This window comes from Eleutherodactylus coqui, chromosome 2 (genome assembly GCF_035609145.1).
Source record: "Eleutherodactylus coqui strain aEleCoq1 chromosome 2, aEleCoq1.hap1, whole genome shotgun sequence".
NCBI lineage: Eukaryota > Metazoa > Chordata > Amphibia > Anura > Eleutherodactylidae > Eleutherodactylus > Eleutherodactylus coqui.
In genome coordinates this window covers 69,870,792-69,894,932 of record NC_089838.1, presented here as the reverse complement: position 1 = coordinate 69,894,932, position 24,141 = coordinate 69,870,792, and the positions used below count along the sequence as shown (strand labels likewise).

The 24,141-nt window shown below is 47.3% G+C and overlaps 1 protein-coding gene across 2 annotated transcripts in view; it reads left to right on the top strand.

Annotated features, from left to right (window-relative positions):
- DOCK2 (dedicator of cytokinesis 2) overlaps positions 1–24,141 on the top strand; it is a 677,690-nt gene that overhangs the window by 212,148 nt on the left and 441,401 nt on the right. For both annotated transcript variants that reach the window (XM_066591098.1, XM_066591097.1), the window contains exon 22: positions 669–803. In XM_066591098.1, coding sequence (XP_066447195.1) covers positions 669–803 — 135 coding nt within the window. The remainder of the gene's footprint in view (positions 1–668; positions 804–24,141) is intronic.

The following is a 24,141-nucleotide window of genomic DNA, read 5'->3' as shown; positions in this document are numbered from 1 at the left end:
CTGTTCTCTTAACCCTTTCCAATCCAATTTTGGATTCAAGGTTTCCTCGAAGGCTTTCTCTTTTTGCTGTTATACAACGGTGCCATCTGCTGGCTAAAGCCAGTGTGTGTGCGTAAGAGAGGCTCCGACAGCAGATTGGCTGGCGATAGACGGTAAGAATACCCTATCGGACGTCTTCTGACATTGGAGCTGTACAAGCTTCAATCAGAATGTAGGAAGACGTCAGACAGTGGATTGGAAAGGGTTAAATCTGTGTGCATCCTGTAGTCAGGTGCATCTTATAGTGTGAAGAATACAATGTATTTAAACCATAGCTTCAATGTATTATCCAGGGCTGGAAAAAATGTTTTTTTTTCAAGAAAATGTATGACTGTATGGTGTTGCATCTCTGCCCTGTATACTTTAATGAGGATGAACTGTTATATCCGAACAGCCGGAGGAGAAGTGGGGGTTGTTTCTAGACGTAGACCTTGTTGTTCTGGTCTTGAACAATCCCTTTAATGATTAATTTTAATAACTCTATGTAAATGAATTACCCTTGAATCACATATATACTTACAATAAATTATTCTATGAATGATTCAGAAATAATTTCATTTAATGGTTGGACATTTTTATGTAGCACAGCAACTAAACAGTAATCTGTTTGGAAAATATTTTCTTGACAGGAAACTAATGACTGTTTTGAAGAAATATTTAGATATTTCCAGCAGAGGAGAGCAGTGTGAGCCAATCCTAAGGACTTTGAAAGCACTGGAATATGTGTTCAAGTTCATTGTGCGGTCGAGGACATTATTTTCACAGTAAGCATCTTTTTTTGAAGTACCTTGTAATTGATTAGTACTGCTATACCACTGAGATGTAGTATTACTGCTACAAGACTTGCAAAATTTATAGCTCTGTAATGATCCTGTTCTACTCTAGGATGCTAATGGGAAACTAGAGGATTTAGACAAAGTTTGTCACCATTTGTTTGTGAAGTTCAGTTTCGCAGTGTAAACATATAACATCATGGGGTTCTCAGGATACATTTTCCAGACGTGTTGTGTCTCAACATCTGACCATTTTACTTTGTCCCTACTATTATATGTGTTATTGAAGTATTTGGTTACAGGTCATGATGATCTCTATGCGGTATAGTGGGGCATTTATTAAGTCTGAGTCCCAATAACAGTCTGGTAAAAGTCATGTTATAGTTTTATAAGAAGTAAGACACAAAGGGGAAAAGTGACCTGAATTGCCGGATCGTACAGCGGTCTAAATAAACTATGCTCTAGGGTTTCTGTGACAAATGTATTGAGAGGCTTGTGACTCTTAATACATTAGTTGTATCTGGCGTTGCCTCCATGCGTTTGGTGGAAGTCGTTGTCTCATGTGGCGCAGAGTGCTAAGGCAGCATAAATGCAGTCCTAAGTTCTTGCTCATGACCTGAAGGTTGCAGGTTCAATCGCCACATGGTACAGGTGGCTGGCCTAAGGTTGACTCAGCCTTCCATCCTTCTAAGGTCAGTAAAATGAGTGCCCAGCTTGGTGGGGGGTAAAAAATAATTTTCTTGAAAGCGCTGCGGAATAAGTTCTACAAATAACAAGTTTTTTTGTCAACTCTGAGCTTACATATGTGTGCCAGTTTCTGGTGAACATTATAGTAAATGGGATGGGCCAGTCACTCTGTCTAACACTAGGCTCCACCCACTTTGGCACCTGCCATTTTGGTGATGGCCACATGCGCTGATACTGGGGAAAGGTCCGCAGATAAGGATCCCATTGGGGGACATCGCCGGAGTACTTAGGTAAGTAATTTCACCTCCCCTCATGGATTGTATCCGTGACAGGAGGTGAAACTTTGACTTTTTTAAAAACTTTTACATGATTGCCGTTATCCTTTGGATAGCAGTGATCACATGACCAAGGACCCCATATCACAGCCCCCCATGAGATCTCCAAGTTCTTGGCTACGTTTGATAGCCAGGAATGGGGAGATTTTTAATTACCCCGGGAATCCGTGGCATTTGCGCATGAGTCAACCATTTTTGGCGACAGGAGCTTGAACAGAAACCAAGGTAAGGTCCGTGGATAAATCTGGGAGCCTTAGGTATGTAATTTCATCTCCCCTCACGGATATGATCCATGAGGGAAGATAAAACAAACTTTGTTTTCTTTTTTTTTTTTATTTACCGTTTTTTTTTTTTTACTTTTACATGATTGCTGTTATCCATTCTGGGCTTCTGTGCATGCATGTGACGTAATAACGTCTGGCGCTCATGCGCAGAAGACCGGCATCAGGTCCTGGAGGATCAGAACGCTGCAGGATATCATGGAATATGGGGGCGAGTATCCTTAGCTCCCCTAACAGATCCAAACCATAAGGGGAGGTTAAACTTTAACTTTATTTTACTTTGCATTGACTTTAATGTGATCGCCGGTATCTGCTGTATACCAGCGATCGCGTGACCGGGGATGGGTTCCCGCGGACCCCCATGACTACCTCTGGTAAATGACAGCATGGAGCTGTCATGTCCACGGCCTGCAGGGCTTTAATCCCCAGGGGAAACATGTTTTTACAGCCTTGGGGATTAAAGCCCAGCAAATCAGGATGTAAAAACACTATGGGCTGGCCACTAAGGGGTTAAACAAAAGTGTCAGTCTCTTCATTGTCTGTTTGTTTCAAGAGACCATTATAGAGATGAGCTAGGTAAAGGGATTTTCCGGGTACTATTTTTTAAAATCCTGCTGGCATGCCCAAAAATAAATCACAGTGAGCCTATACTCACTGGAACCCACACCAATCACCAGAATGATGGTCCCAAGCCCCCTGTTCCTCCTCATTATACAGCTGAAGAGTTTGAATTACCTGGTGGTCACGCATGAGACCTTCCTCTACAGTATGCATTGGTATTCTAAGACACTATATGCTAATCCAACTGGTCAGCACTGGTCATGTGAGCAGCACTGGTCAATCAAAGCAGGTGCAGTGTCATACTCTAATGATGCATAGTAATACACAGTGTCCATCAGGTAGTCAGAGAAGCAGTGCGGCCATCTTTCTTTGCCCAGGCCTGAAGGGTCACCTTAACCCCTTAGTAACCAGCCGATAGTGTTTTTACGTCCTGCCCAAGTGGGCCTTAATCCCTGAGGACGTAAAAACATGTGTCCTGCAGGGATTAATGCCACGTGGGCTCTGGACATAACAGCTCCATGCTGTTGGTGCCCGCAGGCAGCCGACAGCATGGAGCTGTCATCCCGGGCTGTGGGCAGTTCCCCCCGGCAATGCGATCGGCACTATCCAATGGATAGCGCCGATCGCATAAAAGTTCAAAAATGTTTTTAAAAAGTTAAAGATTCAGCTGCCCTCATGGATCGGATCTGTGGGGGCAGCTGAGAATACTCACCGCCGTCCGCCGCACTGCTCCCCGCTGTCCTGGTCCTCCTGGCCCCGAAGCTGGCCTTCTGCGCATGCGCGTCAGCCGCATGCGCGGAAGGCCCAGAGCTGCGGGAAATTTAAAATCTCCTGGCTCCCGGCTCCTGTAGGTAGCCAAAAGGGGAGATGAAATTATGTACCCAAGGTCCCCGGATTTGTGCCCTGATGGGATGATGATCCGCGGACCTTACCCCAGCTTCGGCGCATGCGCCCGTCAGCATGATGGCGGACGCATGCGCAAAAGTGAAGGATTGCCCAGGAAATTTAAAATCTCCCTGCTCCTGGCTACTAAAGGTAGCCAAGAGCCTAGGGATGTCACGGGGGGCCGCGGTATGTGGTTACTGGTCACGTGATCGCTGTTATCCAATGCATAATGGCGATCACCTAAAAGTTCTTTAAAAAGTGGAAGTTTCATCTCCCCTCACCAACGTGCTCAGTGAGAGGAGATGAAACATCTTCTCGGAGGCTTCCGCATTTGAATCCAGATGCGATTAACCTCCATGGACCCTTCCGGCTTCTGCGCATGCGCCTGCCAGCAAAATGCCGGACACATTTGCAGGAGCCGGGGAGCCCAGGAAATTTTAAATCTCCTTGCTCTTGGCGACCAACGGTCGCTGAGTGCTTGGAGCAGTGACCAGTGGCCTCGTTCAGCGGTCCCCAGTCACGTGATAAAAAAGTAGCGATATAACATTAGGCCGGTCTCACATGACCGGTTCTGCATGCGCTTGATCAGCGGTAATCCACGGATCAATCACATGCATTGGATTACACAATTCCCCCTAATTAGCGGGTCGGAATTACGTAATCCACTCGCAGAAAACAGAACACAGCATGTTATATTTTACCACGGATATCAGCGACCTAGAGCCAATTGTGCTCTATGACCGCAGATATACCCACAGCCCATATGCAAATACATTGTATACGTGCTGCGGGTACCCAGGTCATCTCTAAGCGACAACGCGGGAAATACAAACAAAAAACAGTTATGCGCAGTACATTACGTGGCTGTATGCAGCGCCACGGCCGGGCTCACAGCTGGGATCTGCTGTGGGCTTATGCAAACGGATTCCACATACGGTCGTGTGAACCCGGCATTATTCAGACCGCTACCTGTAATACGCAATTTACAAGAAGCCCCGGGAACGCTCGCCTTCCTGCAGTTCCAGGAGCAGCTTGTTGAGCGCCTTCTGTGTGAGACCGCCGTACCTCCGCAAGCGTACGAAGCTTCACAGAGCGCTACTTTTTACACCCATACCCGCTACTGAGGTCACAAAATACCCCCAAAAAAGCATGGGAGAAGGAGGGATACCTGGTTTTCTTGCCCCATGTGCCCATTCCAAACAGCCTCCATAATTACCCCCGTCTTGAGGAATAAAACGCAGTTTACATTATTTTTTTATCTAAGATTTAAGGAATGCTAAAAAATGGGGATTGCGGGGGGTAGGGGGGGATTATTTTTAGGAAGTCAATTTTTTTTCCGTATAAGTGGGCAATGGGGCCTGGAATTTATTCAGTTGTGCCCTGAAATCCAACGGGTGTTCCCTCCATTATGGGCCTAGCCATGTGTACTGTAAGAAGATTAGGGCCACAATGTTTCTGAACACGGTACAAACGGGGGTATCCATTTTAGGGTGAAAGTTGTCGTTCATGTGTGTACTGTACAAAAAAACTTTTTAAATTGACACAATTGCCAAAAAAATGAAAATTGTATTTATTTTCTTCTGCTTTGCATAGATTCATTCAAAAACTGTGGGAGCAAAATACATAGTACACCCCTAGATGAATTCGATAAGGGGTCTAGTTTTCAAAATGGGGTCATTTGTGGGGATTCTCCATCGTTTTGGCCGCTCAAAGGGTCTACAAGTGGGCAATGCGGCCTGGAATTTATTCAGTTGTGTCCTGAAATTCAACAGGTGTTCCCTCTATTACAGGCCCAGCCATGTGTCTTGTAAGCAGATTAGGGCCATTACGAGTATATTTCTGAACACGGGACAAACAGGGGTATCCAGTTTTGGATGCAAGTCTTCATTTATATGTATGCTGTACAAAAAAAACTGTTTTTAAATTGACACAATTGCCCACAAAAATTAAATTCGTAATTATTACCTTCTGCTTTGCTTAGATTCATTCAAAAACTGTGGGATCAAAATACGCAGTACACCCCTAGATAAAATTAATAAAGGGTCTAGTTTTCAAAATGGGGTCATTTGTGGGGGCTCTCCATCGTTTTGGTCCCTCACGGGCTCTACAAGTGGTCAATGGGGACTAAAACACGTTCAAGCAAAATGTGTGTTCTGAAAGCCATCTGTTCCTTTTCATTTTGGGCCCCGTTGTGTATACAAACATAAAATTATGGTCACAATGGGTATGTTTCTGAACACAGGACAAACAGGGGTATCTATTTTGGGGTGTATGTCTTCATTCATATGTGTGCTGTACAAAAAAAATTGTTTTTAAAATGACACAATTGCCAAAAAAATGAAATTCGTAATTTTTTAATTCTGCTTTGCTTAGATCCATTCAAAAACTGTGGGGTCAAAATAAGCAGTACACCCCTAGATGAATTCGTTAAGGGATCTAGTTTTCAAAATGGGGTTATTTGTGGGGGTTCTCCATCATTTTGGCCGCTCCAGGGCTCTACAAGTGGGCAATGGGGCCTAAATCACCTTCAAGCAAAATGTCTGTTCTGAAAGTCACTGGTTGCTCCTTTCATTTTGGGTCCCGTTGTGCATATGGACATAATATTAGGGCCACAATAGGTATATTTATGAACACAAGACAAACAGGAGTATTCATTTAGGGGTGCAAGTATTCATTGATAAGTGTGCTGTACAAAAAAAATGTTTTTAAAATGACAAAATTGCCCAAAAAAATGAAAATCATATTTTTTTCCCCCATTTGCTTTGCTTAGATTCATTCAAAAACTGTGGGGTCAAAATAAGCAGTACAATCCTAGATGAATTTGTTAAGGGGTCTAGTTTTCAAATTGGGGTCATTTGTGCGTGTTCTATATCGTTTTGGCCGCTTACGGGCTCTACAAGTGGGCAATGGGGCCTAAAATACCTTCAAGCAAAATCTCTGTTTTGAAAGGCACTGGCTGCTCCTTTTGGTTTGGGCCCCTTTGTGAATATGGACATAATATTAGGGCCACAATGGGTATGTTTCTGAACACGGGACAAACAGGGATATCCATTTTGGGGTGCAAATCCTTATTTTCATGTCCACTCATGTGAAAAAAAAACTGCCTTTAAAATGACATATATGCAGAAATCTGAAATTTTATTTTTCTCCTCTAAATTGCATTAAATCCTGAAAAAAAATCTGTAGGTTCAAAATACTCATGACACCCCTCAGTGAATAAATTTAGGAGTGTAGTTTTTAAAATGGGATTATTTGTGGAGGTTTCTATCATTCTGACACCTATGAGCCTTTGCAATGTTGGCTTGGTGTAGGAAAACAAAGTGTTCCTCAAAATGTTGATAATCAATGTTAAATTTGTACGTCTCCTAAATGGTTAAAAAAAGCGAAAGCTTTTCAAATGTGCATCCAGAATAGAGTAAACAGAGGGAAATATATGTCTTATCAAAAATGTGTACAGCATGTTTGCACATATTTGATATATTACAATTGAAAATGTGAAAAAAATTAAAATTTTTAACAATTTTTTCCCAATTGTGGCGCTTTTAATAATTATACACAAATTCTATCTGACTATTTTTACCACCTAAATAAAGTACATGTGGCAAAAAAACAATGTCAGAATCACTTGGATATGCAAAACCTTTACGAAGTATGACAACACGGGGGTTACATATCACGCCAAACGGTAACTTTCCTTCTTTACTTACACTTTATTAACACAAACTTTAACCAACACAAAGATGACTGGGTCTCCAGGGGTAATAATCAATAATTTCAACAACAAAGTCTCTGATAGCTTTAACCCTTCACAGTCCATGGGCAAAGCAAGTACATCCTCAGCTGAGTAGACCATATAAGTCTATAGGTTCTGCGCAGACCTGTGGGTATGCAGGGTGCAGCTGGTCCTCAGTCTTTAGTGCCTTCAGTCTTATGTCCAAGGGCAGGCGTATCCCCAGGGGTCCTGCTGGAAGCTTGCAGCGCCTCGTCCACAGCGCCTCTTTGCTGCAAGTCACAGAGTCACTCCAGCCTGTATCTCCCAGGCACACACACCTCTCCTAGGTGTTGAGGTGAGGGGCGTCTCCCTGTCCACCTCTGGCCTTCTCAGCCTGACACTGGGCCTAGCAGCCCCAGCTCCACTGAGCTTTCACACGGGCCTGGCAGCCCCATCTCCACTGAGCTGTCACACAGGCTGGCAGCCCCAGCTCCACTGAGCTGTCACACGGGCCTGGCAGCCCCATCTCCACTGAACTGTCACGTGGGCCTGGCAGCCCCATCTCCACTGAACTGTCACGTGGGCCTGGCAGCCCCATCTCCACTGAGCTGTCACACGGGCCTGGCAGCCCCATCTCCACTGAGCTGTCACACGGGCCTGGCAGCCCTGCACTCTCTCTCTGGCTCTCTCAGCCAGACACTGACTCCTCCTGTAGTGGGAACAACCCTTTTTTATAGCACTGACCACACCTGTGGGTGTTTTCCTTCTTGTTTCAGGCATCAGACTGATTGTCTGTTGCCCCCTACAGGCCATCCTCTGTAGCGCACCCCTACATATCCCTCCCCCTTGATGAAGGCCGTAGGCAGCATCATATTTTTCTTCTTCTGGCCCTCCAGGGTCAAAACTCCAGCCTCGGGGGTCTCTTTCTGTTTTTACCTGACTGACGGGTTCCTCTTGTAGCTCATGCTCCAGCATGGCCTTGTTATGGATTACAGTCTCCACTTCATTTTTTTAGTTTATTCAGGTTTATAACTATCATTTTTTCCTCACTTTGTAGCAATTCCATCTCTTTTCTTAGTACAGTGTTGTCATCGGTTAGAACCAATAGCATTCTTCGAAGTTCCTTTACCTCTGACTCTGACTTTTGCTTGGCAGTATGCAGTTCACTGATGAGTGGGTCCTTGGAGCCAGCATCCTTGTGATAGGCTTCTACCATTTGGACAAACTATTTCTTCACTTTCTGGGTTTGCCTTTTTACGTCATTATTCTTTTGCTGCCGCTCTTCCAAGACTTCTGCCGCCACTTGTGAAACCTTCTCAGTTTTAATAGTCTCCCTTTGTAAACATAATTTGGCATTCTTTACTACTTGTAACGCTTTCAGATTCTTTATCAAGATCACCTTTTTTCTTTTCAGTCTGAACTGTGTTTTAGACCTCTCTGGTCTCTAAACCCTTCTTTCAGCCGCTTGACTATTTGATTTCCAGCCTTTCATCTTCATGCACAATTTCTCTGAGAACTGCTGAAGCTCTGCTCTTTCTTCTGACACCACTTTCAGGGTGCGTGTCAGGGTTAGTACCTCTGTTTCTCTCTCATTAGCCCTTTCTTCAGCGCACTCACATTCAGTGGCATTTCTTGCAGATCTGGCTTTCTCTTCAGTCAGCCTCTGTTCACACAGCTTCTGTTTCTTCTCCAGTTTGGACGCAAGCTCCTGTTGTTGACCAAGCTTAACAGTAACATCTTCTACGTCTTGCTGAAGACTTACTTTAACCTTCTCAAGCTTACCACAGGCAGGTGTTTTCTCTTCACACTGCTGCCTTGTGGTTTCTAATTCTCCTTGTATTCCTGTTTTCTGTTCTTCCACGGAATCCAAACACAAAGCACTCTTCTCCAGTCTATCTTCCCGATCCACCACCTCCGCCTGAAGTGTTGCAATCTGCTCTGATAGGGTTCTCTTAGCTTCTGCATCCTCCTCTACTTGCTTGAGGAGCACATCTTTCTCACCTTGCATAGTCTTCAGGTCTGCACTGAGACCAAGCCTCTGCTGCAGTAACTTCTGGAACTCTTCACTTTGAGCTTCCAGCTTCACCTGCAGCCTGCTCACCTGCTTAGACAACGCTGTCTGCACACTGTCACCTTCAGTTATTTTCATTTGTAGCTCTTGAAGCTGCATTTCCACTGTATTTTTATTGCATTCATATGCACACTTGTCTTCCAGCAACCCCTTCACCTTTTGGGTCAGCTCAAGACACTCACTTTTCATGGCTTCTTTCACTTTTTCACGTTGCTTCAATTGCTTGGACAGTTTCCCAACAACTACAGCATGACTCCGTTCCAGCTCCTGGATTTGCACTCCATGTATTCCAGCTTTCTCTTCCAAGCTCATCTGTAGCTGGGACAGCACCTGCTCCTGACGAGCTTCTTGGGCTTTCTTGAAGTCCAGTATACTTCTCAATACCTCTGCTTGCTTTTCTGCTTTGCTGCAGGCGGCTATCTGTATTCCCAGCTCTTCCTTGAGCTGACTTACTTGGCACTCCAAGTTACCATTCTTCTTTGCTGACTCTGCCAACTGCTTTATCAGGAGTTGCCTTTCCTCCTGTTGCTGCAGCCTCTCTTGCATCAACCACTTCAGCAATTCCTCCATACTTATAGAGGTTGTCTGCCTTCTCACTGGCGTCTTTGAGCTGGGACCTTCACCGCTTGTGCCAGCGCATCCTCCACCATATGTGACAACACGGGGGTTACATATCACACCAAACGGTAGCTTTCCTTCTTTACTTGAACTTTATTAACACAAACTTTAACCAACACAAAGATGACTGGGTCTCCAGGGGTAATAATCAATAATTTCAACAACAAAGTCTCTGATAGCTTTAACCCTTCACAGTCCGTGGGCAAAGCAAGTACATCCTCAGCTGAGTAGACCATATAAGTCCATAGGTTCTGCGCAGACCTGTGGGTATCCAGGGCGCAGCTGGTCCTGAGTCTTTAGTGCCTTCAGTCTTATGTCCAAGGGCAGGTGTATCCCCAGGGGTCCTGCTGGAAGCTTGCAGTGCCTCGTCCACAGCGCCTCTTTGCTCTTACTGCAAGTCACAGAGTTACTCCAGCCTGTATCTCCCAGGCACACACACCTCTCCTAGGTGTTGCGGTGAGGGGCATCTCCCTGTCCACCTCTGGCCTTCTCAGCCTTACACTGGGCCTAGCAGCCCCAGCTTCACTGAGCTTTCACACGGGACTGGCAGCCCCAGCTCCACTGAGCTGTCACACGGGCCTGGCACCCCTTCACTCTCTCTCTGGCTCTCTCAGCCAGACACTGACTCCTCCTGTAGTGGGAACAACCCTTTTTTATAGCACTGACCACACCTGTGGGTGTTTTCCTTCTTGTTTCAGGCATCAGACTGATTGTCTGTTGCCCCCTACAGGCCATCCTCTTTAGCGCACCCCTACAGGAGATATGCTATGTATACTACCCGTGATACGCTTGCCCAGCTGCCCTAGATCTCACCCACAACCGCTGTCCCTGCCTCATTGCCTCCACTCCTGGCTAACCCCAGGCGGGCAACTGGGCGGCGGTCAATACTCTAGCTAGGGACCGAAAAAGGGACGCTGGCGTACCTGGATGGAAAGCTGACAGAAGCAGGAGAGAGGCTAACAGCCAACTCACCGAAGGGACAAAAGGTTTCAATAATAATAACTTATGAAAAACCCCATGAACCCTCCATGTAGCTGGCAAATCAAGTTCATAAGCAAGCGGATTTACTACCCGCGTGATGACAAAGGGACCCACGTAACGCGGCGCCAGTTTCAAAGATGAAACCTTCAATTTGAGATTTCTAGAAGACAAATATACCTTCTGTCCCATCCTGTAAGGTTCAAATACTGACAGACTCCTCCCACTACGCAACTGCATACGAGCCCCCGTTGCTTCCAGGTTCTTCTGTACTTCTTTCCATACCCCCTGCAGTGCATCTGTGGCGACATCAGCTGCAGGACAGGCAGATAGAGTAGAAATAGCTGTAAGGAAGTGAGGATGCTGACCATATACGCAAAGGAATGGAGATACCCCAGTGGAAGAACAAGTACGGTTGTTTAGTGCAAACTCTGCCAACGGCAGGAATTCTGCTCACTGATGAGCCTTTTCGCTAGCAAGCAACCGTAAATATTGTACTAAATCCTGGTTCTTCCGCTCCGTCTGACCATGAGTTTGTGGGTGGAATGCTGACGAGAAGGAAAACGACGTTCTAGGGTTTCTACAGAAGGCTTGCCAGAATTGCGCAACAAACTGAACACCGCGATCAGAAACAATGTTCTCGGGAACCCCATGTAGATGAATGATTTCTTTTACAAAAATCTTGGAAAATTTTATTGCAGAAGGTAGCTTCTTTAGCGCCATAAAATGTGCCATCTTTGAGAAACGGTCTACAACAACTAGGATAGTGGTGAACTTCTGAGACTCAGGTAGGTCGGTAATAAAATCTACCGGTAAATGTGACCACGGGCGAGAAGGCACCGGTAACGGTCTCAGAGGCCCCTCCGGACACGGCCGCCGACTTTTACGGCGTTCACAGACAGAGCATCCCTTAACAAAGTCGCGGATCTTCCGAGACATGCCTGTCCACCAGTAGTGTCTAGTACAAAGATCCAGAGTCCCCTGAACCCTCGGATGGCCTGCGAGAACAGATGAATGAGACTCTTCAATGACTCTGAGATGCAAGGTCTCTGGCACAAACCATCTGCCCCCGGCACCCCTGAGGGAGCGTCCTGCTGACAATTTTGTAGATGAGAAGCAAGATCAGATTCTACAGCTGCCACCACCACCCCAGGTTCACTCAATAAGTGCCATCCACCCCAGTGTGAGCTTACATTCAATTCGCTGAGTAGAACTGCCCACTGTACTCAAGAGTATAGTGTGTGCAGGGATTTCAGTCATTCACTGTCAAGTTATACGATTTTTTTCTCACAAATCAACATATCAATTTGCTCATCTCCAAATGCTCCATAACATTCTGTCTACAAATAGGACATTACTCCGAGAACAATGCTCTTAAAGGGGTTGTCCCGAGGCAGCAAGTGGGTCTATACACTTCTGCATGGCCATAATAATGCACTTTGTAATGTACATTGTGCATTAATTATGAGCCATACAGAAGTTATAAAAAGTTTTATACTTACCTGCTCCGTTGCTGGCGTCCTCGTCTCCATGGTGCCGACTAATTTTCGCCCTCCGATGGCCAAATTAGCCGCGCTTGCGCGGTCTTCTTCTTTTCTGAATGGGGCTCCGTGTAGCTCGGTGTAGCTCCGCCCCGTCACGTGCCGATTCCAGCCAATCAGGAGGCTGGAATCGGCAATGGACCGCACAGAAGCCCTGCGGTCCATGAAGACAGAGGATCCCGGCGGCCATCTTCAGCAGGTGAGTATGAAGACGCCGGACCGCCGGGATTCAGGTAAGCGCTGTGCGGGTGGTTTTTTTAACCCCTGCATCGGGGTTGTCTCGCGCCGAACGGGGGGGGGGGGTTTAAAAAAAAAAAAAACCCGTTTCGGCGCGGGACAACCCCTTTAAAGCTGTGGCTGGGCTTCCATTACCAGAGGCAAAGATTCCATTTCTTGCTACGCGTGTGCATACCCAAAACAAGACATAGTGACTAGACTATTTGGTGTCCTTCTTTGCACCCAGGGTACATGACCAAACACCCCCCACGACTCCAAGCTACCTCCCAGAGAGGGTATTTTTTTTTTTTTTAATTTCAAGATTTTATTTGCTCTTTATCAGAAAGTATTAATGCACATAAATGTGATGCTATAAAGAATTAAACAATCGAGGTTCATTCCAGGCATCCCCTGTAATTGCCATATACACTAATCTCATTCAATGGTAATAAGCAAAATCACCTAAATTGTTTAGTGCTGAAAAGCCATCTGCCATTCCAATAATTGAATCCTTAGCTACGAGAATTTTTTCTTCTTATCCTCCTGTAGTCATTTTACAAATAGAAAAGATTGCAGAAATGTTGCCATGTATAGTACATTAAAAGCAAGACAATCCCAGTCAATAATGACCTGATATATTCTTTGTTCATAAACAAGAAAACAAATGTCCCTACTTAATCACAATCGTAGGATTTTTGGTTTATAGTTCTCTGTACAAGTTGCAACCAAAAATGAAAGTTTTAAGTACGTTGACAATGGCTAATAACTATTGCATATGAGTTGCATTTTATTACCCTACTGTGACTCAATAGGGGGAAATCAAGTGGGCTATGGATTAAAACTACCTCTTCCTTTCATCTTTATTTATCCCTATTCTTCAAGACGTTCCATAGAACATATTCCACAGTTAAAAATGTAACAAAATTTGCACTAATTGACAAAATCTATATCTCTGCTGTGTCCTGTGAACAATACTGTCCAGTGTGAAGGGTCCCTAAAGGATAACACTACTTAATGGATATGGAGTATGTCCTTTTCCAGCCATATTACTGTATATAACTATGTAACAGTATGTCCTACTTCTTTCTCCAACCTTTACTATCTGATTTGTGTAGTTGCAATTCAAGGTTGCAGTAGTCCCTTCACCAAGTATTGTTTCCCAATTAAGCAAAAGACGTCTTTTGCATCGCCCTGGAATGTATTCGTTGATGCATTTTTGCTCTTGAGGTGCTCTTCGATTAGACACTTTTCACCTATCCTGTGGATAGGTTATAAGTCATTTTGATGGGACCACCTCTTTAAACATTGATAAACTATAAAATATTCCCGTGGAGATGAACATACCAATGTGGCAGATCAATATCATCTGTGCAAACTTATTTATTGAATCCTCCTTGACCTGTCTGCTGCATTTGACACTGTCGACCATAATCTCCTTCTCACTATGCTCCACTCTATTGGTCTAAAGGATACTGCTCTCTCCTGGTTCTCCTCCTACCTCTCTGACCGCTCTTTCAGTGTTTCCTTTGCTGGTTCTATCTCTGCTCCACTTCCTCTCGCTGTCGGGGTACCCCAGGGCTCGGTCCTTGGTCCCCTTCTTTTCTCTATCTATACTGCCCCAATTGGACAAACAATCCACAGATTCGGCCTCCAATACCATCTCTATGCTGACGACACCCAACTATACACCTCCTCTCGTGAGATCTCTGGACCATTCCTCCAAAATATCACCGACTGTCTGTCTGCTGTCTCTAACACTATGTCCTCCCTTTTTCTCAAACTAAACCTCTCTAAAACTGACCTCCTTGTCTTTCCACCTTCTAACCGACCTCCCCTCAACATCTCCATTCCAGTGTCTGGCACCATCATAACCCCCCGACGGCATGCCCGATGCCTTGGGGTCACACTGGACTCTGACCTCTCCTTTACCCCCCATATCCAATCTCTGGCCCAAACATGCCACATGCACCTCAGAAATATTGCTAAAATACGTCCGTTCCTAACCACGGACACGCTAAAGACGCTCGTGGTTGCGCTCATCCACTCCCGGCTTGACTACTGCAACTCGCTACTCATTGGCCTCCCCCGCACTAGACTCGCTCCGCTCCAATCCATACTAAATGCAGCAGCTAGACTCATTTTTCTATCCAGTCGTTATTCAGACGCCTCTGCATTATGCCAGTCGCTGCATTGGCTGCCCATCCACTGCAGAACTAAATTTAAACTCCTCTGCCTCACTCACAAAGCTCTGCATGGCGCTGCGCCACCATACATCACCTCCCTCCTGTCAGTACACCACCCAGCCCGCTCACTCCGATCGGCTAACACACTCAGACTAAACACCCCTGTAATACGAACCTCTCATGCTCGCCTACAGGACTTCACCAGAGCAGCACCCATCCTCTGGAACGCTCTACCCCAAGGCATCCGGACAATTCCCGATGCACGAAATTTCAGACGTGCCTTAAAAACGCACCTCTTCAGGGAAGCATACCAAATCTCCTGACCTAGTCCCTCGCCCCTCCCTATGGTGCTCCACCCTTTTTGCCTTCTGATAAATGATCTGTACATAAAATTTCCTATTGCCTGTGTTCCCCAACCCCTGCACCTCCTGTACCACCCTCAACCCATTTGTGTCTAACCCAATGTACCTTATATTGTAATTGTTGTATTGTTTTGCATTTATCCATGCCTGAAAGCGCTGCGGAATAAGTTGGCGCTATACAAATAAAGATTATTATTATTATTATTGTGTTACAATTCAGCTGGAAGGTTGGAGGCTGTATGTCTTAGACCACCATTAGTGACGCCCTTTATATGTTTTAAATTTATGAGACTTCATATAACTGATGAAATTGAGGTAAAAACAATACATATGGTCTTACCTTAAATATTAGTTGGGCAGCTAGGCTCTAAGAAATACTGTGCCATTGCCATGAAGAGGCTTCTGACTTACTGTTGTAAAGCACTCAGGCAGGAGCGAGGCAAAGGAAAAACAGCCCTAAGCCTTCTTTTAGTGGAGCTTTCAGTCAAGCCATGCAGGTTTGTTTGCAAATTCAACGTTCTGCGTCAACCAGGCGGTAGCTCCACAGCAACATAGTCATCATCATCTTCTTGCCCATATGGCAGAGGAGCCTCTTTTTCCTCTGCTACTCCAGTAAAGCAGAGACAAAAATTGGACTCACTGGAGGGGCAACTGAGAGCAAAGGTAAGTGATCAAAACTTTATTAAAGCAACATCACCCGCTGTGCCCAACATTTTTGACCACATTCCTCTTAATGGTGTATCAGTCACTGGTACCTCCATGAAAGCTATGCTGAAAACACTGCAAATTTCTCTATAGCCCAACTTTGCCCTCAAGTCGACTATAGCTGAGGCAAAAAACAGAATTATTCATGCACAGACTAAAATGGCAGAATCCGCATAACACATAATAACTTCACAGATGCACATTATACCATTGAATCAGAACTTGATCAACTTAGAAACAAAAATGGCAGGCTTGGATGATAGGTCATGTCACAATAATAAGTTCCAAGGCATTCCAGAAATAGTGTCTACCTCCGAGCTGATGCAATACTTGCTGTATCTAATGAAAACACTGCTACAAGAGTGCTCCTTGGGTGATATTACTATTGATAGTGCTAACAGACTTGTCAAATTGCATATTCTATACAAGCTAGGTCAAAATAATAAAGGAGCGCTTGCAAATCCTACAGACATAGTGTACAGTTTTAGGGATTATTAGTCAGCGTTATATAATTTCGAAGATGATCCCTTTATGTTTCCAAGCACAACACAGCACATTTAAAAGTTCTGACAAAATATATATCTATCTGCTCTTTCCGAGGCTCAGATGGAAATTTTCAATGCCCCAATTACTGTAGCAGAAGTGCTCCAACATATCAACTCCTTACCATATGGTACATCACCAGGCCCAGACAGACTGACAAATGTTTACTACAAAACTTTTTGAGATACTCTATTGCTACATATGTGCAAACCCCCCCAGCTAGCAGTCATGGAAGGCTCTTTTCCCAAGGAAAATCAACAAGTGTTAATAGTCGCCCTTGCTAAACTTGGGAAACACCTATATGTCCCACAAAATTTTTCGACCTATATCATTATTAATTACTGACATATGAGCCATTGTAGAACGGGATTGTAACATGTCTCTCTGCCGATTCTTGTGATATTATTTATTCAGTAAATATTAGATATATAATAATATAACATAGATCAAACTTTGTACATAATATTAATTTATAACTAGAGATGAGCGAGCACCAAAATGCTCGGGTGCTCGTTACTCGGGACGAACTTTTCGCGATGCTCGAGGGTTCGTTTCGAGTAACGAACCCCATTGAAGTCAATGGGCGACCCGAGCATTTTTGTATTTCGCCGATGCTCGCTAAGGTTTCCTTGTGTGAAAATCTGGGCAATTCAAGAAAGTGATGGGAACGACACAGCAACGGATAGGGCAGGCGAGGGGCTACATGTTGGGCTGCATCTCAAGTTCACAGGTCCCACTATTAAGCCACAATAGCGGCAAGAGTGGGCCCCCCCCCTCCCAAAAACTTTTACTTCTGAAAAGCCCTCATTAGCATGGCATACCTTAGCTAAGCACCACACTACCTCCAACAAAGCACAATCACTGCCTGCATGACACTCCACTGCCACTTCTCCTGGGTTACATGCTGCCCAACCGCCCCCCCTCCCCCCCACAGCGCACACCAAAGTGTCCCTGCGCAGCCTTCAGCTGCCCTCATGCCACACCACCCTCATGTCTATTTAGAAGTGCGTCTGCCATGAGGAGGAACCGCAGGCACACACTGCAGAGGTTGGCACGGCTAGGCAGCGACCCTCTTTAAAAGTGGCGGGGCGATAGCCCACAATGCTGTACAGAAGCAATGAGAAATAGAATCCTGTGCCACCGCCATCAGGAGCTGCACACGTGGGCATAGCAATGGGGAACCTATGTGTCACACACTATTCATTCTGTCAAGGTGTCTCTGCATGCCCCAGTCAGACTGGTAATATGTACCTTAACAGTAACCGCGTTGGTGGTAATGTGGTGGTGACTGCGGACCTAGTAGCGCGGTTTTATTTTGTTGGTTTTCGGAATGTGGCCAGGATTAAGTGGGCCATGGCGGGGGGATGGTGGGGGGTCTCTCTTGTAGTGTCGGTAAAGGTGAAATTCTTGGACTGCCACCAGACGAACCAATGCAAAGGCATTTGCCAAGAATGTTTGTTTTCCCTGTTGGAGGAGGAGGGGGATGTTTTTGAGGCACTACGTGTCCTCTACACGTGTCCGTGGTTATATGCACCTTTACAGTAACCGCGTTGGTGGGAAATGGCCTCGCCGCCATCATGTCTTTGGGAAGCCTCTGTTTCCACACCCCAGAGACATACCATTAGCAGCGGTATAGGCAGAGCCCAGAATTCGTAACATTTCAGCCGTAGCATTAGGACAGGCCCCACTAACATATCACTAGCAGCATTATAGCGGGAGCGCAGTCTTCGTTCCATGTCAGCAATAGTAGCACTCAAGACAGGCCCCACTAACATATCACTAGCAGCATTATAGCGGGAGCGCAGTCTTCGTTCCATGTCAGCAATAGCAGCACTCAAGACAGGCCCCACTAACATATCACTAGGAGCATTATAGCGGGAGCGCAGTCTTCGTTCCATGTCAGCAATAGTAGCACTCAAGACAGGCCCCAGTAACAATTCTGAAGCAGCAGTATAGCGGGAGCGCAGTCTTCGTTCCATGTCAGCAATAGTAGCACTCAAGACAGGCCCCAGTAACAATTCCGAAGCAGCAGTATAGCGGGAGCGCAGTCTTCGTTCCATGTCAGCAATAGTAGCACTCAAGACAGGCCCCAGTAACAATTCCGAAGCAGCAGTATAGCGGGAGCGCAGTCTTCGTTCCATGTCAGCAATAGTAGCACTCAAGACAGGCCCCAGTAACAATTCCGAAGCAGCAGTATAGCGGGAGCGCAGTCTTCGTTCCATGTCAGCAATAGTAGCACTCAAGACAGGCCCCAGTAACAATTCCGAAGCAGCAGTATAGTGGGAGCGCAGTCTTAGTTCCATTTCAGTAGCTGCAGTATAGCCAAGGCCCAAGTTACATTTATGTAGCTAAAGTGTAGGCCAACCCCACACACACTTCTGTACCATGAGTGCAGGCGAAGAACATACAAATTGGTATGATTACACTGTAGGTGAGGGCCCCAAAAAATTGGTGTACCAACAGTACTAATGTACCTCAGTAAAAATTGGCCATGCCCAACCAAGATGGCAGGTGAAACCCATTAATCGCTTTGGTTAATGTGGCTTAAGTGGTAACTAGGCCTGGAGGCAGCCCAGTTTAACGAAAAATTGGTTCAAGTTAAAGTTTCAACGCTTTTAAGAGCATTGAAACATATAAAAATTGTTTCGAAAAATTAGATGAGCGAGCCTTGTGGCCCTAAGAAAAATTGCCCGTTCAGCGTGATTACCTGAGGTTTCAGGAGGAGGAGCAGGAGGAGGAGGAGGAATATTAGACACAGATTGATGAAGCAGAAATGTCCCCGTTTTGGATGGTGAGAGAGAACGTAGCTTCCATCCGCGGGTGCATAATACGTATTGCTTACGTATCGCTGCTGTCCGCTGGTGGAGAAGAGAAGTCTGGGGAAATCCAGGCTTTGTTCATCTTGATGAGTGTTAGCCTGTCGGCACTGTCGGTTGACAGGCGGGTACGCTTATCTGTGATGATTCCCCCAGCCGCACTAAACACCCTCTCCGACAAGACGCTAGCCGCAGGACAAGCAAGCACCTCCAGGGCATACAGCGCTAGTTCAGGCCACGTGTCCAGCTTCGACACCCAGTAGTTGTAGGGGGCAGAGGCGTCACCAAGGATGGTTGTGCGATCGGCTACGTACTCCCTCACCATCCTTTTACAGTGCTCCCGCCGACTCAGCTTTGACTGGGGAGCGGTGACACAGTCTTGCTGGGGAGCCATAAAGCTGGCCAGGCCCTTAAAGACTGTTGCACTGTCTGGGCTGTACATGCTGCTCGATCTACGCACCTCCCCTGCTACCTGGCCCTCGGAACTGCGCCTTCTGCCACTAGCGCTGTCGGATGGGAATTTTACCATCAGCTTGTCCGCCAGGGTCCTGTGGTATAGCAACACTCTCGAACCCCTTTCCTTTTCGGGAATGAGAGTGGGAAGGTTCTCCTTATAGCGTGGGTCGAGCAGTGTGTACACCCAGTAATCCGTAGTGGCCATAATGCGTTGAATGCGAGGGTCACGAGAAAGGCATCCTAACATGAAGTCAGCCATGTGTGCCAGGGTACCTGTACGCAACACATGGCTGTCCGCACTAGGAAGATCACTTTCAGGATCCTCCTCCTCCTCCTCCTCCTCCTCCTCCTCCTCAGGCCATACACGCTGAAATGATGACAGGCAAGCAGCATGGGTACCGTCAGCAGTGGGCCAAGCTGTCTCTTCCCCCTCCTCCTCATCCTCCTCATCCTCCTCCTCCTCCTCCTGAACGCGCTGAGATATAGACAGGAGGGTGCTCTGACTATCCAGCAACATACTGTCTTCCCCCGGCTCTGTTTCCGAGCGCAAAGCGGCTGCCTTTATGGTTTGCAGGGAACTTCTCAAGATGCATAGCAGAGGAATGGTGACGCTAATGATTGCAGCATCGCCGCTCACCACCTGGGTAGACTGATCAAAGTTTCGAAGGACCTGGCAGATGTCTGCCAACCAGGGCCACTCTTCTGAAAATAATTGAGGAGGCTGACTCCCACTGCGCCGCCCATGTTGGAGTTGGTATTCCACTATATCTCTACGCTGCTCATAGAGCCTGGCCAACATGTGGAGCGTAGAGTTCCACCGTGTGGGCACGTCGCACAGCAGTCGGTGCACTGGCAGATTAAACCGATGTTGCAGGGTGCGCAGGGTGGCAGCGTGCGTGTGGGACTTGCGGAAATGTGCGCAGAGCCGGCGCACCTTTACGAGCAGGTCTGACAAGCGTGGGTAGCTTTTCAGAAAGCGCTGAACCACCAAATTAAAGACGTGGGCCAGGCATGGCACGTGCGTGAGGCTGCCGAGCTGCAGAGCCGCCACCAGGTTACAGCCGTTGTCACACACGACCATGCCCGGTTGGAGGCTCAGCGGCGCAAGCCAACGGTCCGTCTGCTCTGTCAGACCCTGCAGCAATTCGTGGGCCGTGTGCCTCTTATCTCCTAAGCTGAGTAGTTTCAGCACGGCCTGCTGACGCTTGCCCACCGCTGTGCTGCCACGCCGCGCGACACCGACTGCTGGCGACGTCCTGCTGCTGCTGCTGACACATCTAGATTGCGAGACAGAGGTTGAGGAGGAGGAGTAGGAGGAGGGTGCTTTAGTGGAAGAAGCATACACCGCCGCAGATACCACCACTGAGCTGTGGCCCGCAATTCTGGGGGTGGGTAGGACGTGAGCGGTCCCAGGCTCTGACTCTGTCCCAGCCTCCACTAAATTCACCCAATGTGCCGTCAGGGAGATGTAGTGGCCCTGCCCGCCTGTGCTTGTCCACGTGTCCGTAGTTAAGTGGACCTTGCCACTAACCGCATTGGTGAGGGCGCGTACAATGTTGCGGGAGACGTGGTCGTGCAGGGCTGGGACAGCACATCAGGAAAAGTAGTGGCGACTGGGAACTGAGTAGCGCGGGGCCGCCGCCGTCATCATAGCTTTGAAGGACTCAGTTTCCACAACCCTATACGGCAGCATCTCAAGGCTGATAAATTTGGCTATGTGGACGGTTAACGATTGAGCGTGCGGGTGCGTTGTGGCGTGCTTGCGCTCCAACACTTGCGCTAGCGACGGCTGGACTGTGAGGTGCGAGACATTGCTGGATGGTGCCGAGGACAGCAGAGGTGAGGGTGTGGGTGCAGGCCATGAGACGGTTGTGCCTGTGTCCTGAGAGGGGGGTTGGATCTCAGTGGTAGGTTGGGGCACAGGGGGAGAGGCAGCGGTGCAAACCGGAGGCGGTGAACGGCCTTCGTCCCACCTTGTGGGGTGCTTGGCCATCATATGTCTGCGCATGCTGGTGGTGGTGAGGCTGTTGGTGGTGGCTCCCCGGCTGATCTTGGCGCGACAAAGGTTGCACACCACTGTTCGTCGGTCGTCAGGCGTCTCTGTGAAAAACTGCCAGACCTTAGAGCACCTCGGCCTCTGCAGGGTGGCATGGCGCGAGGGTGTGCTTTGGGAAACACTTGGTGGATTATTCGGTCTGGCCCTGCCTCTACCCCTGTCCACCGCACTGCCTCTTGCAACCTGCCCTGCTGATGCCCTTGCCTCCCCCTCTGAAGACCTGTCCTGAGTAGGCGTTGCACACCAGGTGGGGTCAGTCACCTCATCGTCCTGCTGCTCTTCCTCCGAATCCTCTGTGCGCTGCTCCCTTGGACTTACTGCCCTTACTACTACCTCACTGCAAGACAATGTGTCTCATCGTCATCGTCCTCCTCACCCACAGAAACTTCTTGAGACAGTTGCCGGAAGTCCCCAGCCTCTTCCCCCGGACCCCAGGAACTTTCGAATGGTTGGGCATCAGTGACGATAAACTCCTCTGGTGGGAGAGGAACCACTCCTGCCCAATCTAAGCAGGGGCCCAAGAACAGTTCCTGGGAGTGTTCCCGCTCCTGAGCAGGTGTCATTGTAGTGGAGTGAGGAGGCTGGGAGGAAGGAGGAGCAGCAGACAGAGGATTCGGATTTGCAGCAGTGGACGGCGCAGAACTGTGGCTGGACGATAGGTTGCTCGAAGCACTTTCTGCCATCCAGGACAGGACCTGCTCACACTGCTCATTTTCTAATAAAGGTCTCCCGCGTGGACCCATTAATTGGGCGATGAATGTGGGGACGCCAGAAACGTGCCTCTCTCCTAATCGCGCAGCAGTCGGCTGCGACACACCTGGATCAGGAGCTCGGCCTGTGCCCACACCCTCACTTGGGCCTACGCGTCCTCGGCCACATCCACGTCCACGTCCTCTAGGCTTACCCCTACCCCTCAGCATGCTGTATTACCAGTGATTTGATTTCCCAGGCAGGAAATAAATTGGCGCAAGCCTGCAGGCCAAATATAATTTATTTTCCTTTTTAGCAAAGGGAAGACCCCACTGCGTATATTCAATGAACAAGAAGTTTAATATCTGTGGTGTGGCCCTGAAAAAGTGACACACAACTATAGTGTAGCAGAGTTATTAACTCTAGCAGAGCAGGTATTTGCCAGTCAGGAAAGACAATGGCGCAAGCCTGCAGTAAACCGTAGCTGGTTGCGTCTGATTTTTGTACGTTGTCCACGCAGCACACACGTACACGGAGACCTTAGGACTGACACAGGCAGGCCAAATATAATTTCTTTTCCTTTTTTGCAAAGGGAAGCACCCACTGCGTATATTCAATGAACAAGAAGTTTAATATCTGTGGTGTGGCCCTCAAAAAGTGTCACACAACTATAGTGTAGCAGAGTTATTAACTCTAGCAGAGCAGGTATTTGCCAGTCAGGAAAGACAATGGCGCAAGCCTGCAGTAAACCGTAGCTGGTTGCGTCTGATTTTTGTACGTTGTCCACGCAGCACACACGCACACGGAGACCTTAGGACTGACACAGGCAGGCCAAATACAATTTTTTGTCCTTTTTAGCAAAGGGAAGGGCCCACTGCGTATATTCAATGAACAATAACTGTGTTGTGGCCCTGCCTACACAATTCTGTCCCTGTAGTATCAATGGAGGGTGCAATGCTCTGCACCGACGATTTTTAGAAAAAAAAAAAATGCAACACTGCTAACAGCAGCCAGCACAGTACTGCACACGGTTAAATTTGGCCCTAGAAAGGACCGTTGAGGTTCTTGAAGGCTACACTCACTCCTAACACTCTCCCTGCCTATACACCACTTCTGTCCCTAATGCCGGGTGCAATGCTCTGCACTGCCGATTTTGAGAAAAAAAAACAAAAAAACACTGCTAGCAGCAGCCTGCACACAGGTAGATGTGGCCCTGAGAAGGACCGTTGGGGTTCTTGAAGCCTACACTGACTCCTAACGCTCTCCCTACAGCAGCACCAGCACGATAGTACTTTCCCTCAGCTAACTCACAAGGCATGTGTGGCGAGCCGCGGGAGGGGCCGACTTTTATACTCCGGTGACATCAGATCTCCCCAGCCACTCACAGCAGGGGGGTGGTATAGGGCTTGAACGTCACAGGGGGAAGTTGTAATGCCTTCCCTGTCTTTCAATTGGCCAGAAAAGCGCGCTAACGTCTCAGAGAGGAAACTGAAAGTAACCGGAACACTGCGTGGTACTCGTTACGAGTAATGAGCATCCCGAACACCCTAATATTCGCACGAATATCAAGCTCGGACGAGTACGTTCGCTCATCTCTATTTATAACCTTTTGCATGGTATTAAATAAGTGCTA